Here is a 19,187-nt window from a genome sequence, read left to right on the forward strand (position 1 = left end):
ACATAGATTTGATTAGGGAAAGAATTCACAGAAAAGCAGTTTCAGATCTCTGCAGGTACCTCTTCCCTAGCCAATTTTCAAAGTGAAAATATAAGCACACTTTGACTTTGGAAACTGGAGTAAAGACCATGGATAAAATTACCTTTGCACCTTGCAGTAATGTGGGCAGTTTGAAAATTGCTCCCAAAAGCACTTGATCTGGATTTTAAGGGGGTAATTCTATAAAGGACTGCTGGTATTTTAGTCATTTATGTGCATAAATGGTCACCTACGCCCTCAAGCTGGTGTACATGTTAGGGCCTACACCTATGCGTTTTCTTTCATGGCTTAAGTAAATAGAACACTGGCATATACACGCTATTTTGAGCACATATGCAGATAAATGTTGGAATTCTGCCTAAGTGTTAGTCTGCAACTAAGCGCAGATCTCTGCACTTGGGGGGGGGGGGGTGACGATCCACCCGGGGGTGGCAGCCGACCAAGGAACACTACTGCATGGGGATCTGTACTCTTAGACTACCAGTGCTAGGATTTCACATATCAGTGCTAGGATTTCACATATCAGCTCCAGAATGCAGTGAGAATCTCACCCAAGTGTATGAATGCCATGATTCAACCTCCCAGCCACAGGATAAAATATATTACTATTATTATTATTATCATCATGATTTCTACAGTGCATAACAGATGTATACTGTACTGTAAATAGAGATATGAACATAATTTTATCACAGGACAGCCCTGTGAAAATTCCTAAAAGGTAAAAGTCAGAAAATTCTTTTTCATGGCGAGGGTAGTTGATGCTTGGAACGTCCTACAGAGAAAGGTGGTGGAGAAAAAAATGGTGGCAGAATTCAAAAAGGTGTGGGTTGAATACAGAGGATCTCCAATTAGAAAAAAAAATGATATGTCACGTGGTGCTTAGATGGCAAGTCTGGCTGTAAAAATTAAGGCCAGTGCTGGGCTGGCTTGTAAGGTCTATGCCCCGCATATTACAGTCCAGTTTAGGATGGGCTAGAGAGAGCTTTGAGGGAGACTCCAGTAATTTGGAACATGAGGACAATGCCAGGCAGACGTTTACGGTCTGTGTCCCGCGAATGACATGACAGATTCAGAAAAACTGGATTGGGCTTTGACAGCAACTCCAGTAGTTGGAACATAAGGACAGAGCTGGGTTAACTTCTACGGTTTACGTCCCAGAAACACCTAAGAAAGACCATGATCAAGTATATAATCTCACATTCATTGTTGATTTTAATCTTGAATTAAATAATGAATGTGACTGTTGGGCAGACTGGATGGACCGTTCAGGTTTTTATCTGCTGTCATTTACTATGTTACTATGGTCATAGGCGCCGACTCCGTGGGTGCTGTGGGTGCTTGAGCACCCCCAATATTTTATGCACCAAAAGTTCCCTTCCAGGCTCCAGCCCAGCCAAAATTTTAAAAGTCCCTCCCTCCCTCCCTCCGAGTTCCCGGACCGTCTGTCCGTCCCTCCCTCCTTCCGAGTTCCAAGGCCCCCCCCCCCCCTCCCTCCGTCCGTCCGAATTTTAAAAGCCCTCTTCTTACCTTGTCAGTGAAAAGCGTGCACTGCAGGCTCGGCGCTTCAGCCTTCCCTTCTGTCTCTCGGCTCTGGTCCGCCCTTGCAGAAACAGGAATGAGGGCGGGACCAGAGCTGAAAGAGACAGAAGGGAAGGCTGAAGCGCCGAGCCTGCAGTGCACACTTATCACTGACGAGGTAAGAAGAGGGTTTTTAACATTCGGACGGACAGAGGGAGGGGGGGCCTTGGAACTCGGAGGGAGGGAGAGGCCTTGGAACTCAGAGGGAGGGAGAGAAAGGAGAGAGAGGGAGGGAGGGAGAGCCTGGAACTGGGAGAGAGGGCGGGAGGGCCTGAACTGGGAGGGAAAGAGGGAGGGAGGGGAGCCTTGGAACTCGGAGGGAGGGAGAGGCCTTGGAACTCAGAGGGAGGGAGAGAAAGGAGAGAGAGGGAGGGAGGGAGAGCCTGGAACTGGGAGAGAGGGCGGGAGGGCCTGAACTGGGAGGGAAAGAGGGAGGGAGGGGAGCCTTGGAACTGGAAGGGAGGGAGGGGGGCCTGGAACTCAAAGGGAGGGAGGGAGAGAGGGAGGGGGGCCTGGAACTCGAAGGGAGGGAGGGGAGGGAGGAGGGAGCCTGGAACTGGGAGGGAGGAAGGGGGGGCCTGGAATGCGGAGGAAGGGGGGGACGAGAGGGGGAGAGGAGAGGAGGGCGGAGGGGAGGGAGGAGAGGGGGTGGAGGGAAGAGAGGGGAGAGAGGGGGAGGGGGAGAGGGGGCAGGGGTGGGGAATGCACCACCTGTAAAAAAAAATTTCAGCACCCCCAATCATTTTGAAAAGTTGGCTACTATGACTATGGTCTGCCTAGCATCAACCAATTTCCTCCCTAGAATATGCCTTTCCATGGGTTGCTTAATAGTGTGCACTTGGTACCACAGTGCTTTCATGTAAAAGTCCTTATACGTGCACAGAAAGGTTTTACAAGCAACAAAGTTTATAAAAGTACCTTTGCTCTCTAATTTTATAAAATATTTTTTTATGTATAAAGACTTTTATCAAATTACCCCAGGGTAAGGGGAGGCTGTGGAGCATAGCCTTAGACAGATGCATGAATCCAGAGCTCCATTTGAACCCTGAAGATCTCAAGCAATAGCCCACCATGAATAGCTGATTCATTGTTCAATGGTAGACTCAACAGTCCAGTAAAAATGTCCTCCTCTAAACCTATGATGTCAGATTTCACCATCCAGCAGCTGCAAGGTGTTAACTGCTTCAAATAGGATCCCCTTTCCTGCTCAAAATTGCATAGTCTAGGGAAGCCAACATCATTATGCAGTCACTGATGGGTGAGTTAATACAAACCAAGGAATTCAAAAAGAAAAACAGAGATACAATAGTAGAGATTAGAAAAGAAATCAGTCAGACCCAGGTGGAGAAGCTAACCTTGATGCTACAACTAGAATGAAGCTTTGAAGGCCTAAATAACTACTCAAGACAAATAATATCCATGCTTTCAAGCTTCCCAAGGGTGCAAAGGAAATAAACATGGTACATTTTTGGAGAGGCACTTAAGTTTTGACCATTCTTTTGAGGTTGAACAAGCTCATAGAACCCTTTAGTGACAAAAATTAGTCAGATATCTGCAAGCTATAAGGATCTTCAAGTAGAATTTCCATTGACAAAGACCTCCCTGAAATATCAAAGGCAGACCACTATAACTCTACCAGACCTTAAGGCAGTATGGTACAATGTCGCAAGTGCCTCCTTGCAATGCTGCCACAAATACAGCAACTCAGGGAACGACATGGGCTCTTCTTTCCAGCTACCATGAGAAATGCAGTAAACACAAGACAGAGAATTTTGAAGACCCAAAGATGTTGCAGGAGTTTACACATAAATTAGCACGAACAATCTATGGAAGCCAAAGCATTCAGCAATGATGCCCTTTAAGATCCATGCTAAGGGAAGGATTCTATATATATGGCACTAAAAATCAGCGCTGAAATCAGTGCCATCTAAGTGTATTCTATAATCGGCGCCTAGATTAGGTGTCGATTATAAATACACTTAGTTGATATGTCAGCGCCTAAAACTACGCACATCCATTTACACCAATGAAAATGTGGTGTAAATCCCAGCACATAGATTTAGGCACACTGGGACTATTCTATAACTAGGCATGTAAATTTTAGAACGCACCATTTCTTCTCTGCCATAACCACACCCCTTTTTTGCCTGCACACATTAGACGTTCGAACATATCATTACAGAACAGCTTAGTGAGTTGTGTGCCTATAATTCTACATCAATGCCCATTAGTGTTCATTATTGCTTGTTAAGTACTGTTATCAGCGCTCATTAGTTGTTAAGCTTGTTAAACTATGTGCATTGTTATAGAATCCATGCTGATTTTGACACCGATCTCTAGACGCGCTGCTACACAGAACCCGGGGATAAGCGCCAATTCTATAAGATCACTTAGTGCTAAGTAACCTTTATAGAACAGCACTTAGAACAAGACCCTGAAAACCACGGACAACTTAACCAACTTTCACAAATCTTTGAAGACATTTCTCTTCACAAAGCCTACAAAAATAATCCTTGATGAATCAAACTACAAATCTTTGAAGACATTTCTCGTCAACATAGGCCCTACAAAAACAATCCTTGATGAATCATATACTCCGTACATCACCCAAACGCTCTAAAACACTTCGGACACGACCTTACCATTACCTTCTAATTAATTCTCTTGTACTTCCAATTTATTACCGACTGTATCTCAATACTATGTAATGATCATACAAATTACCACCCTGTAAGCCACATTGAGCCTGCAAAACGGTGGGATAATTGTGGGGTACAAATGCAATAAATAAAATAAAATAAAATTCCCACACCCAAATTTGAGCACGAGAAACTTGCGCCTGCTGAACACCTGGTGTAAATCTTCGTGTCCAACTGCTATTAGCTGTGCGCACACATCCAAGTATTCTATAACACTTTGCCCTAATTTCTGGGAACGCCCCAGATCTGCCCATGCCACTCCCATGGTCACACCTCCTTTGAGCTGCATGATAGGAAATTTAGGCGTGGATGTTATAGAATAGCAACTAGGCAAGATTTGTGCACAACCTGATGTCAATAAACCCTCATTAACTTGCGCACACATCTGCCCTGCATGCCAAATTTTCATGCTCAACTTTGGGAAACCTATATAGAATCTGGGGGCAAGTGACTTCCAGCGACTATTCTCTCTGTGAGTGCTTGAAGCCTTGCAGCCTGCATGTTATATTGTAAAAACAGTACACTGGTCTGATGACATGTGGATTAAAAGATATAAAGTGAGACAGAAAGAATGTGTGACCTGTACACTAAGTGTGGCCTACCATTTTCTTTGTGTCAAAATGTTTTTCAAGATATAAAGTGGCTGGCAGAACAGATCTCTTTCTGAGAGGGAAAGAGGTCGAATTGAGAGTATGAATTTTTATTTTATTTTATTTATCAAATTTCTATCCTGTATTATCTTTAAAATCTAACGGGTTACAATAAACATCCATAATACAAACAACATACTTCTTAAACCATATAAAATAAAAGTTAACTTCAGTTCTCCAGACCTAACAATTTAATTCATATCATAAGCCAGTTGGAATAAAAAAAGGTTTTTAGTTATTTTCTAAAAGAGATGACTGATGTTAATTTCCTCGGATCCAATGGGAGTGTGATGGAGTTTGTAAGACGTTGCCCCTCTTCCTTAAGAGCACTCCCTCACAGTGTCAGAGCCATCTTAAAACCCATAGCCCCTCCCAAGGGGGAAGTGACATAGGAGAGGTGGAGCCAGGAGGGCATGGTCCAGGAAGTACATAAGCTGAGGCCATCCATATCTAGGTTATGGGAGCCCAGAGGGAAGCAGCAATGCCCAACTACATTTGCCTCCACCACCTATGTGTGAACTGCAACTACTACAGTCAGGTATGTCAATTTGAACTTAGAGCCTTGCAACTTTGGACTCTGATTCAAGTAACTGCTTGAGACTATATTGGTAACTTTGGGGAACCAGGCCAGAGACAAGTATAGTGTACTACCATGCTGAGAAACAGTAATGTATGCCTTGGCCCTCACTACATTTAAGAACCTTATGTTTACATTTAAAGAACATTTTTGTGTTTATTTTCTTTCCCTTTCCTATGAATGGAACAGGACCCCCTACCTCATAGTTATGATAAACCAATTTCCTTTCACCTGCATCTGCTGTGTGGCGCTTTCTTACCTGGGCTCTGGGCCCACCCTTGTCCACGTTACCATAGGGAGATTATTCCGTAGAACCAAGACCCCTAATACAGAAAATCCTAGAATGATCTTCAACTGAATGAACTTGATGAAAAGATAGAATATCTAGTAAACATTTTCCTTGTGAGCACAAAACTTTGGTGGTCGATAAATGTACAGACTTGTGCAATAGATAACCATAAATGTTAACATTAATAACAGAACACTTTAATTGTATCTTAAGGAGCAGACCCAAGTGAGTACCATAGCCCGTAGTCAGTTTTGATGAACCCCACCATAGGTACAGTCACTTTATCTCACATTCCATTAATCTTATTCACACATCATGCACTCCCAGCTCCAGATCAGTTACTGTACTACTACTACTTGCATACACACCACATCAGTTTTACTGTTTTTGCTTTTAAATGTCCATCATCTGACCTAGATTGGTAACAGTAGAAGAAACTTCTTTGCCACAAGAAGCACAATCTACACTGTCCAACTACCAGAGGCACAAAGTGTCCGATGTGTGCTTGTCTCAGCCTCCATCCGATTGATTGTCAAATATCATCGCTCTGTAGCATATCAAATTTTAACATATTGCTTCTGATTTTCAAGGCACTTAATGATAATGCACCTTTATTGTATGTACTTACTGGCTATACAACATTTAGCTTCCACAGTGCTGATATTAACCATTTTATTCAATGTCCTGTTGCTACTTCAAAATGGAAAATAATATATAATTTTTATTTTTTATATATTTATTTTCATTTTTTCTTCCCTTTTGAGGTAGTCTGTTCATTCATCATTTTGAGTTTACATTATTCTGTTGATCTTTATATATTGCTATTATTAATATTTTGAGGTCCTGTGATGAAGGCATATGTGCCTGTGTTGGGACTTTTGTTCAAAGCATACTGTCTACTGCATGCGAAGATAGTCTTGAGAATACTTCTACTGCTTTTAAGTAATAAAGATACTTTTTTATCTTGGACTTTATCTAGGTGTCTTCCACTTTTTTGTTTTGAACTAATATTTATACCCCACATGCAGATTCCCATCTTTCTTCAGTAAATTGGTGAAAAGTCCTTCGTAGGTAATCTAATATAAAATGTAGCCTGAGTAAAGCCTGGCAGGTCCTACTACACTCTGTGGTGGAGGAACTGGCCTGGTGGATGTCTGGCAGTTGCAGCATCCAAAAGACAAAGGAGTCCTTTACCAAGTTCTGTGATAATTTTGGCATCGGCACGTGCTTTCCACTCGCTACAAAAAAGATTTTATTTTTAGGTGGGGAGTGGAGAGTAGGCGTTTTCTACACTAATCGGTTAGCATTGCCGCACACTAACTGATTAGCATGTGGTTAGTGCGTCAGTCCTCACCAGCTACAAAATAGGTGGTGCTAATAGGAAAATTAGCGTGTGGCCAATAATAGAAAAAATAGGAAATTTGTAGATTTTACCCATGTGGAAAAATTGCCTTAGCACGCAGGAATGGCGCATGTAAGCACACACTAAGGCTCCAGTTTGGTAAAAGAGCCCAAAGACATTTTCTCTACTCATATATCTCATTGAAGGCTAGATTGTTCCCTTTTTTTTTCTTTCTTATTTTCTTTTTTGAAAGAACAATTGTCATTGTTGGCTAATATGTTATTTTACTGTTAACACTAGTTATTAATAATTAGGTATCACTGTATAAATGGAACCTGTGTAACATGCATGATTATACGGTAATATTATACATCTTAATGGATAAACCACATTTGGTAACTACACCCCCATAACACAGGTTTTGCAACCCAAGTTGATAGTAGAACAGACTACAGCAGCGCAACAGTTCTATAAGCCATTCCAAAACACAAAACCCAAAGTATTACAGTCATCGCTGCTGTTCATTAACTCCCCCTTCTTTTTCCCCCTCTAGCTCTCTTTCCATCCCTTTCGCTTCCCTCCCCCCCCCCCCAACCCCCCCCCCCCCTTGCTCTAATACCCCTCATATTAGCTTTGTGTTTCTGGGGAAAACAAATTCTATAGTAATGCCATAATTGGCAACATGACCATATTCTAACCTTTTGGAGTCCTTCTTATCAAATCCCTGTTACCCACAGTTAACAAAATATGGAAATACACCCAATACTTATATTAGAGTATGAAGTTATTTCAGTAAACTTGGAACCTCAAGGATCTAATAAATGGATCACCAGTGAAGGCTTAATTTGGGCCTTCTCTCTGATGCAAAATTTCTGAGGACATGGTAACCTATAGAAGCTATCTTGGACAGAATGCAGTGGCAGATACAAGAGTAACAGTCTGACGAGACACATTTAAAGCCACAGTTAAGGAAGTGGTTATGACATTCGTAATAAGCCATAGAAGAAAGCAGAATCAGAAACTTGAGTTACAACAAGATACTGTATAAAGGAGGTTATTCTCAAAACAGCACCTAAGTTAGGCTCTGAGATGGTGTGTGCTAAGTGCAAATACTATAATGGCAGTTACACAGGTAACTGCTGTTATAGAAGACTAGTATAAGTCCACAGTTATATGCTTAACTATAGGTGTGAGCACCTGCGCTAGCTCAATGGCTTTGTAAATGTTCACACCAAAACTATAGGTAGTTAGAAGTATACTGATAGTATTCTATAACTGGCAACAATAAGTGCTAGGCATGAACCTTGAGGTTGCCCGAAATGGATTTTGTGCATGCAATTTGACGAATTCCGACTAAGGGCAGCTATGCATGTAACTGCTAATTAGTGCCAGTTAGCAGCAATTAGCAGCCAATTTTTATAGTAAGTATAATGCAAGTAACTGGCACTATTCTATAACCTGCGTAAACTCTGCACGCTAAGCATACAATTGTGCGTCCAAGTTTTTCAAATTAGGTGTAGAGTGGTGTGGTAGCCGTGTTAGTCCACTTTTAAAGGTAATCAATAGAAATCAAACAAATAAACATGGAAAAGAAAATAAGATGATACCTTTTTTATTGGACATAACTTAATACATTTCTTGATTAGCTTTCGAAGGTTGCCCTTCTTCGTCAGATCGGAAATAAGCAATGTGGTAGATGACAGTATATATAAGTAAAACATCCAAGCATTTCATTGACAGTCTAACAGGGTGGGGATGGGTAGGAGGTATGCATGGGAACATCAAAGCATTTCAGAGATAGTCTAACAGGATGGGGGTGGATAGGTGAGAGGAGGGTGATAAACATAGCAATACAACTTTATGGTTTATAATGGGCTAGAAAACCCAGATCTTTGTTAAGTCCTGTCTGTTGGGTGTCAAAATATTCAATCATCTGACTTCTCAGGTCTTACGTTCCTGTATTGTTTAAAGTTCAGTGGCTGACCTCTAGAATCTGTACCTACGTTCCTGTGCCCACTCTGCCGAACGCCTTTGGCTGAAATCCCATGCCCATGCTGACTTCATACATTTCAATTCTGCTGACCTCCTTCCAGTCCACTCTTTTACTTGCCAAACAGGATTATTATATCCAGTTGACAAATTCTCTTGGCTCAAACCCTCGACGTCTCTTTGCCACACTGAACTCTCTCCTCAAAGTGCCTCACCTCCAACTCCCTCTTCACTTTCTCCCCAGACTCTGGCTGAGTACTATCATGATAAGGTTCACAAGATTAAACTTGAATTCTCAACCAGGTCACCTCCACCTCTCCTTCCCTTAGCCATTCTCTCAACCCTCCAACCCCTGCCTCCTTTCTGAAATCACTGAAGAGGAAACTACACATCTTCTTTCCTCCTTGAAACTAACTACCTGTTCCTCCGATCCTATTCCCACCCATCTACTTAACACTATCTCTCCTACTGTCATCCCTTTTATCTGTCATATCCTCAGTCTTTCACTTTCCACTGCAACTGTTCCTGATGGCTTCAAACATGCCGTAGTCACTCCACTCCTTCATTGGATCCTACCTGTCCTTCCAACTATCACCCCATCTCCCTCCTCCCTTTCTTATCCAAGATACTTGAACGTGCTGTTCACCGCCGTTGTCTTGACTTCCTTTCCTCTCAAGATATTCTTGATCCACTTCAATCTGGCTTTCGCCCTCTTCATTCCACTGAAACAGCACTTGCTAAAGTGTCCAATGACCTGTTCCTGGCCAGATCCAAAGGCCTATCCTCATCCTTCTCGATCTATCTCCTGCTTTTGACACTGTTGATCACAGCTTACTCCTTGATACGCTGTCCTCACTTGGATTTCAGGGCACTGTTCTTTCTGGTTTTCTTCTTATCTCTCCCATCGTACCTTTAGTGTATACTCTGGTGGATCCTCCTCCACTACTGTCCCACTGTCAGTTGGTGTACCTCAGGGATCTGTCCTGGGACCTCTTCTTTTCTGCATCTATACTTCTTCCCTTGGTACTCTGATCTCATCCCATGGTTTTCAGAACCACCTTTATGCTGATGACTCCCAGTCTGATTTGTCCAGCGTGGCAAGCTCATGCTGGTTTGCAGTACCGGCTGAATGGTGTGAGGACCGACTTGGCATGCGACAGCAGTTCCCGAGGGGGTGAGTAGTGATTATCCTATCTGCGCCGGTGAGGCACAGCAAACGCGGCTCCCAGTGTGGGATCCACTGGGCTGCTGCAGTTTCCCATGCTGGAGATCACTGTACAGCCCAACTCCGTGGAGTGGCGTGCTCCTTCCCTCCCGGCTCGTTTTGTCAGGCGCAGGGCAGTTGGGTGTGCGTGCGTGCGCACTTGAGGGCACCATCTTTCTTGCCACTCCACATGGTAATGCTGAAACTCTGGCACTCCCCTAGGCCTGATTTGCTTGCAATTCAGTCAGTTTTATATGTAGGCTTTTCAGAAATGTGACTGGGAAACTGGGGTGGATCATTCCCAGTTTCTTCATATTTGGTGTTTAAGGGCTTCTGAGAAATGAGGCCTGGAGCAGTTTGCAGACTCCTGTGGGAGTCCTCGGGTATCCCACAGCTTTGAGTCTCCTACAACTTTCCAGGGCAAGGTCAGAGACCCATTAGACCCCTGCAGCTGTTCTGTGGCAGTGAGAGCCTTAAGCTGTAGCTTGGAAAGTACTGACTATCTGAAAGTCTTTTGATAGAGCTGCCTGTGCTTCACTGGGTGATTTACACTAAGAATATTTCTGGACCCTCCTGAGGAGGTTCAGGGTGTGTGTACATCATTAATGGAGGGGAGAAAGGGATCAGGATTAGGGATCCTACTCTAGGATTTTCCCTCTTTTCCTCTTCCCCTTTCTCAGAACATGGCAGTACAGTTTGTTTGTTTGTTTGTTTAGTTAGGCTTAGGGCTGTTGACTCCATGTTTTCTGTGAGAATGTTACCTTTTGAGGCTAGTGCAGGCCTCTCGGGTTTCTCTCGGTTTCTATAGTAATCCTGCACCCTCTGTGCTGCCCTGGTGTGGCAGCATTTGCTCTGTGTGTACTATTTACATCAAACTAGTTTTATTCAGGAGGGTGGCTGGCCTTTCAGCCTGAAGGTTACAGGTTCAAGGTTGGTTTTATTATTATTATTATTATTAGCATTTGTATATAGCGCTACCAGATGCACGCAGCGCTGAACACCTGATACAAGAGACAGTCCCTGCTCAAAAGAGCTTACAATGTAAATAATACAGACAGACAAGACAGTTACAGGTGAGGGAAGTAATGGGTGAGAAGGAAGGGAAGGGACAAGGGGAGGGCAATTGAGTAGTGGCTAGGAGCTAAAAGCAGCAGTGAAAAGGTGGGTTTTCAGCATAGATTTGAAAACAGGTAGAGATGGAGCTAGACGTATAGGTCCAGGAAGTCTATTCCAGGCATAAGGTGCTGCGAGAGAAAAGGAGCGTAGCCTGGAGTTAGCAGTGGAGGAGAAGGGGGACGACCAAGAGAGATTTGTCCAGTGAGCAGAGTTCACGGGGAGAAATGTAGGGAGAGATGAGAGTGAGAGGTAATGGGGGGCTGCAGAGTGGATGCACTTAAAGGTCAGTACGAGAAGTTTAAACTGAATGTGGAAGCGGACAGGGAGCCACTGAAGTGACTTGAGGAGTGGGCTAGTGTGGGTATTTATCCATCCTATTAGAAACTGTGGGCTCAGCTAGGTTTCCAATGGGGCATATTTTGTTTCATTCTCTCTTACTGCTTGCCTGGCCAAGCAGTTCTTGCATGACTGGATTGCTTCAATTAGTATCACTCAGATAAATAAAGCTACATGTCACTATGGGCTGCCTTGATTCAATCGCAGTCTAAAAAAGCCTTTGCTTATCTGATTGATTCTAATTGACGCTATCTGGACATGAAATTTTAACTAGTACTTGTGCTAGACACACCTACTTTTATCCTGACTGAACAAAACAATACGATTTTGTTGGAACGATCATACAGACGTTCTGCCGAAACATAGCCCATGTCAGGTCTAATAATAAATTTAATTCCTTCATACCAATTCTGGGGGCCATTTGTGCTATTTCCTGCTATAAATGTGTGTGTGGTAATTTAGGACTGGCATAAGGATTGCGTCTTACATGCATTTTCGGCCACTTACGCTAGTATTTTATACAGAAAACTGGGCACCTGCTGCTCTATATAAAATCATCTTGAAATACATATGTTTTTACCATCTCAAATGAAGTACCGGTTATAAAATTACCCTCCATGTGCTCACCGGTAACCATTTAATCAGCTCACATTTCCCATTTGGCCCATGTACATTTAAAACACAGACTTTGTATAGTTACCCCGAATGAGTTCATCAAGCTCTGTTGTGTTCACACAGGAATGGTCTGATACAAACATATGCTTCTGAAACAGGATGGTAGTTCTCAGCAAACTCTCATGTGGCTGCTCCAAGGCCTTGAAGACAGTAGCACCAATTATTAGGTACACAACCACCAGCAGAAAAATCGTGGAGACCGTTTTCCATTTCATAACAGTAACAGTTATATCACTTTCCTCCCTTGCAGACAGCACAGGAGGCTTTGTGGAAAAGGACAACCTTGGCTTGGAGTTCTGGGTAGCAGATTTGGGATCCAGCAGGTCAGGTGCCGCCACTATGATAAAAAAAGAAAAAATTAAATTAAATAAATAGAAAAAGAATGTTATTTATTTAAGTTCAGCTGAGTTTTATTTCATAAGTTTTGCATCCTGTTAAAGAGACAAGTATCCTGTTAATTTAAATTGAATGCAGACAAAACAACCACTTTTTAAACCTTTTTCGTTTTATTCCCCTGAGGTTCAGATATTATACAAATTTCTTGCTCATATAATACAGAAAATGATAAACACATTTTCTGCTTAGTTAATGGTAATGAACAAAATTGAGGGGTTTGTCATAGCTATTTCCTTCCATTTGTATTAATCTGAAAGCCAGTTAGAATTATTATTATTTGTAGGCTATTATCAAATGACGGAAGTACTTTACAAACACATAACATACAGTCACTGCCCCTCGGGATTTAAAATTTAATAGAGATAGATAGGAAACACAGGGAAAACATATGGGGGCAGAGGGTGATTTCTGAGTTAAAACTCGTTGCTGGAGGACGTGGTGACAGTGATTAGAGTATCTGGGTTTAAAAAAGGTTTGGACAAGTTCCCAGAGGGAAAGTCCATAGTCTGTTATTGAGATGCACATGGGGGAAGCCACTGCTTGCCCTGGGATTGGTATCATGGAATGTTGCTACTAATTGGGTTTCTGACAGGTACTTGTGACTTGGATTGGCCACTGTTGGAAGCAGGATATTGGGCTAGATGGACTATTGGTCTGACCCAGTATGGCTATTCTTATGTTCTACCATCCGGGTTTTTCTCCAGATTTGCTCTGCCCTTCTTAATTGCCTCTTGAGCAAAAACAAACCCACATGGTACCATGGATTCTTCTTACAGCCCGAGCCCCTCACTACCCATAATGGTGCTATTCTACCCATAGCTCCTTTCAACGTTGTATTCCATTCTAAAGCTTGATGCTCCAAAGTAAGCTTCTCATACGAATCTGTAAGAAATGCACCCAAGGGACTAATAGCATCCGGGTCCACACCCAAATAATTTCTGCAAACCACTGACTCGCACAGCTATAACTCTTCTCATACCTTCAGATGCTGTCAACACAATGGAAGCACATAGTGATCCATCCACGATAAAGGTACACCTATGCAACCTCCAACCCAGAAAGAAAACAAATCCAATGTATGGCCACCTTTATGAGTACAGTCCCGGTTTAATTGCCTGAGCCTCAGATCCTCACTCCCATATCAGGCCCCTCCCCACATGCGCATTAAAACCCCTCAAGATAACTACATTGGGGAAGTGCACAACCAAATCTGCCATAATTTGCAAAAACAAATCCCAACCAATCTGGACAGGGAAGACTGACAATAAACCGATAAAGGAGACAGCATTTGAACCACCAAAACCTCCTCATACACAAAAATGAACATGAGACTCTTGCACAAACCCCTGACTCCACACAAAGGACAGCCAAATCACCACCCCTTCCTTTCTTCTTTCATTGGAAAGGTGGTTAAGCAAATGATCAATAAAATAAACTCCTGTGCTCTCGAAATCACCACAAACCCTGCTGGAAAACATGTGATAAATATGACTCTCCTCCTCCTCCCTCAACCATGATTCTGTAAGGCATAAAATTTGCAAATGCAAGTCCTCAACTAAATTTTTTTTGTCACATTTGTACACTGTGCTTTCCCACTCATAGCAGGTTCAATGCGGCTTACATATTATATACAGGTACTTATTTGTACCTGGGGCAATGGAGGGTTAAGTGGCTTGCCCAGAGTCACAAGGAGCTGCCTGTGCCTGCAGTAGGAATTGACCACAGTTCCCCAGGACCAAAGTCCACCATGCTAACCACTAGGCCACTCCTCCATGCCAGACTCTAAGATCAATGCAGTTTTTTGTCATGCTGATCTACAACTTAGTAACACAACCCATAAATCCTGCTGAACATTCATAGCAGCAAGATCACTTAAAGAAGAACAACCAACATGGCACTGTGGCCCCACGCAGCTCTATCAACCCCCCTCTCTCAGACCCGTGGCCCCAAGCCAAAGGAATGGCCGACCCCTGTACTCCACAACACATTAATCCCAATAAAATACCAATCAAACGCTTAAAACAAAAATTCAAAACACTCACCCCCTTAGTTTTCTGACCAGAAACCTTCCTAGCCTCTGTTCTTACAAGCTCGCTCCCAAGGAGCAAGCCTAAAGAGCACAACCTGATCCTTGGGCATGCTCTTTTGAAGTGCACCCAGGGTGCGTGCCACGGGTGGCACAGACACCACTAGTGACAGTATTTAAATATAAAATCCAAGCAGGAAGTGTTCTTACATCAGTGGTCACGTGACTGCCTAAGAAAACTCATTCTGGGAACAAATGCAGTACAAGAATCAGGCTGTCAGTCAGGTAACCTGCAAAACACAATCAGACCATAGAATAGAATAACAAAATCACATAAATGCCACTAGTGACAATGTTTAAATATAAAATACAAGCTGGAAGTGCCCTTGCATCAGTGGTCATGTGACCGTCTAAGAAAACTCATTCTGGGAACAAATGCAGAACAGGCGTGGAGGGGCATAATTGAACAAAAACGTCTATCTCCATGGGCGTTTATCTCCGAGAACGGGTCCGTGAAGGGGCGGACCGAACCGTATGTTCGAAAAAAATAGACGTCCATGTTTTATTCGACAATTTGTGAGCTGGGCGTTTTTATTTTTCAGTGATAATGGAAAATGAAAGCGCCCAGCTCAAAAACGAATAAATCCAAGGCATTTGTTCGTGGGAGGGGCCAGGAGTCATAGTGCACTGGTCCCCCTCACATGCCAGGACACCAACCGGGCACCCTAGGGGGCACTTTTACAAAAACAAAAAAAAAAGGTAAAAGAGCTCCCAGGTGCATAGCACCCTTCCCTTGTGTGTTGAGCCTCCCAAATCCCCCTCAAAACCCACTGCCCACAAGTCTACACCATTACTATAGCCCTAAGGGGTGAAGGGGGGCACCTACATGTGGGTACAGTGGGTTTGGGGGGTTGGACGACTAAGCATTAAGCAGCACAATTGTAACAGGTGGGGGGGGCGATGGGCCTGGGTCCACCTGCCTGAAGTCCACTGCACCCCCTAATAACTGCTCCAGTGACCTGCATACTGCTGCCAGGGAGGTGGGTATGACATTTGAGGGTGAACATAAAAAGTTGTGAAACGGCATATTTTGTGGTGGGAGGGGGTTTGTGACCACTGGGGGAGTCAGGGGAGGTCATCCCCGATTCCCTCCAGTGGTCATCTGGTCATTTAGGGCACTTTTTGGGGCCTTATTCGTGGAAAAACAGGGTCCAGGAAAAGTGCCCTAAATTCTCGCTAAAAACGCATATTTTTCTTCCATTATCGGCGAAAGGCGCCCATCTCTGATCGCCCGATAACCACGCCCCAGTTCCACCTTCACCATGCCTTCGACACGCCCCATCAACTTTGTCCACATCCGCGACAGAGTGCAGTTGAAAACGTCCAAATTCGGCTTTCGATTATACCGCTTTATTCGTTTTTGTGAGATAAACGTCTATCTCCCGATTTGGGTCACAATATAGGCGTTTTTCTTTTTCAATTATAAGCTGGATAGCGATCTTCTTTCAGAAAACTGATGGGATGAGAAAGCAGATTCATCCAAGTTTATTAATTGGACAAATGGAAATGTCACTAATCAATGTATATTCCCCCACATCTGATTCTGCCATGATTTTCCAAGATCTTGCTACCTGCATTATAGAACTGGTTGTGAATTTTAATAAAGTCCTTGATCCAGTCTCAGATAAACAACCATGGGCTTCATTTTTTAAAATCTTTATTAAACATAACTGAGGATACAGCCTCACAATGCAATACATGATGCTCAAAATCATAATATGACAACATCATGAAAATTCAAGATAAACAAAAACAAGTACTTCCTATCCAACCCCTCTAGTAGGTTCTTATCCCAAGGGGAGTACATAAGCAAATCCCCGTTGCTTTTTTATCCCTTTTTAATCCTAGGCCCAATATACACACAACCACACATCCTTCCACTCATATTTCATTCATCGGTTCCACCCACTTATTTCCCAGTGTAAGTTCAATCCTCAACATCAATCATGCAGGATTTCTATCCTGCCAATTCCTCCTTTCTTAAAATACAAAACCTTATGCAAGGGGAAGGGTTAGTTGATTCATGGTGCATATTACACCCCACTGAGAAGGATCTTACTTTTTATTTGCATGTTTACTGCTTGTACTCCAGAATAGTACTCATGCCTATAGTGAAAGATACAAAATTGTAGCATCCTTATTTCGGGTCATGCAGTCATTTCTCTCAGCCTATCCAACATATTGGAGATGCAGGCAGCTACCCCTATATTTAGCAAGCTGCTGTTTATTATATGGCATATATTGGTGTTATTGAAAAGAGCAAAATATTGGAACTGGATTCATGTTTTAAAGACTACCTCAAAAGGGGAAGCACATCACATCTGCTCAGAAAAGCTATTTCAGGTGCTTGATGCAGCAATCTGGAAGGTGCCAAGTCAAGATTTACCAGTCAAGGAGAAGGGTATAAATAAGAGCTGTTTGCTTGCTGAGCACACTTTTTGAAGTGGGGTGTTCTTTGATATTAAGAGTTCTCATCTGAGGAAAGGCCACGGGAGGCCTTCAAAGCTTATTATTTATAAAAAGGCTTCTCTTGGTCTAATAAAAGGCATTAAAACTTGAAAAGCAGTGAAATAGTCAAGACTGATGTTTCTTGGTGAGGCCTGAGGTTAACATGGGCAGGCATTAGTTAATGTGAATACGGACACAACTTCAAGTCTCCTCTCATTGGCACATACCACTGGCACAGATTGGATGAACTTGACTCCAAAGAGGAGCCATTGCCCAACCAGGCCCATTCAAGGTTATGCCTTTACTGGTGGCTTAGTGGTTAGAGCACCAGTCTTGCAATCCAGACGTGGCCAGTTCAAATCCCACTGCTGCTCCTTGTGATCTTGGGCAAGGCATTTAACCCTCCATTTCCTCAGGTACAAGCTTAGATTGTGAGTCCTCCTAGGACAGAGAAATATCCAGAGTACCTGAATGTAACTCACCTTGAGCCACTACTGAAAAAGGTGTGAACAAAAAATCTAAATAAATAAATGTAAAGCAGTGCTTTTCAACCCAGTCCTCAGGGCACACCCAGCCAGCAAGATTTTCATGATATCCACAATGAATATGCATGAGATGCATATTAATTGTGGGTATCCTAAAAACCTGGCTGGCTGGGTATGCCTCAAGAATTGGGTGAAGAAGCATAGATGCCTACTTTTCTTTACAGAGTAGACTCCTATCAGGTGCCTTTTCAGCACCCCTTTATAAAATTGGCCTTATGCTGCCTAAATTGATTAAACCATCAGGTATATAAAATAATGAGTGGAGTGGAATGGATAGATGTGAATCACTTATTTACTCTTTCCAAAAATACTTGGACTAGGGGGCATGCAATGAAGCTACAAAGTAGTAAATTTAACACAAATCAGAGATAATATTTCTTCACTCAACGTGTAATTAAACTCTAGAATTCATTGCCAGAGAATGTGGTAAAAGCAGTTAGCTTAGCGAGGTTTTAAAAAGGTTTGGATATCTTCCTAAAAGAAATGTCCATAAGCCATTATTAAATTGGACTAAGGAAAATCCACTGCTTATTTCTTCTAGGATAAGGAGCATAAAATGTATTGACAGTTTTGGGATCTTGCCAGGTACTTGTGACCTGGATTGGCCATTTTTGGAAACTGAACTTGATGGACCTTCCATCTGTCCAAGTATGGCAATGCTTATGTTCTTATGTACCCTGCCTGTCTTCTGTAGATCTATTCTACATTCCAAAGGAAAGAAGGGTTGTGAGATCACCATGTCTGCCTGCATGTATATGAGTTTGCATATGCCCATGTTTATCCCCACCCCCAATAACTTTTCTGTTAAATACATATTGGAGTATCTGTGTAAATTTTGAAATTATTATTATTATTATTATTTATTTGTTGCATTTGTATCTCACATTTTCCCACCTCTTTGCAGGCTCAATGTGGCTTACATTATACCGTAATCGGCGTTAACCGATTCCGGTATGAACAAATACAAGGTGTGAGTAATATCAAGGTGATATATATGGTAGAGTGAGATACATGTATGGTAAAGACAATTGGGGAGAACTTAGTGAGGGAAAGGAAGAGTTAGGATATGTCCGTTACGATCTTTGGTTACGTTGTGCCGCAAATGTCCAGGTATTTTATGTTGGGTCGGTGGGGTATGCCCTTCTGAACAGTTCTGTTTTTAGTGCTTTCCGGAAATTCAAGTGGTCGAGTGTGGTTTTTACTGCTTTTGGAAGA

The 19,187-nt window shown here is 42.7% G+C and overlaps 1 protein-coding gene across 1 annotated transcript in view; it reads right to left on the reverse strand.

Annotated features, from left to right (window-relative positions):
* KCNK2 (potassium two pore domain channel subfamily K member 2) overlaps positions 1–19,187 on the reverse strand; it is a 220,685-nt gene that overhangs the window by 174,809 nt on the left and 26,689 nt on the right. The window contains exon 2 of the mRNA XM_030196031.1: positions 12,523–12,834. Coding sequence (XP_030051891.1) covers positions 12,523–12,834 — 312 coding nt within the window. The remainder of the gene's footprint in view (positions 1–12,522; positions 12,835–19,187) is intronic.

The sequence above is a fragment of the Microcaecilia unicolor genome, chromosome 3 (assembly GCF_901765095.1).
Source record: "Microcaecilia unicolor chromosome 3, aMicUni1.1, whole genome shotgun sequence".
Classification (NCBI taxonomy): domain Eukaryota; kingdom Metazoa; phylum Chordata; class Amphibia; order Gymnophiona; family Siphonopidae; genus Microcaecilia; species Microcaecilia unicolor.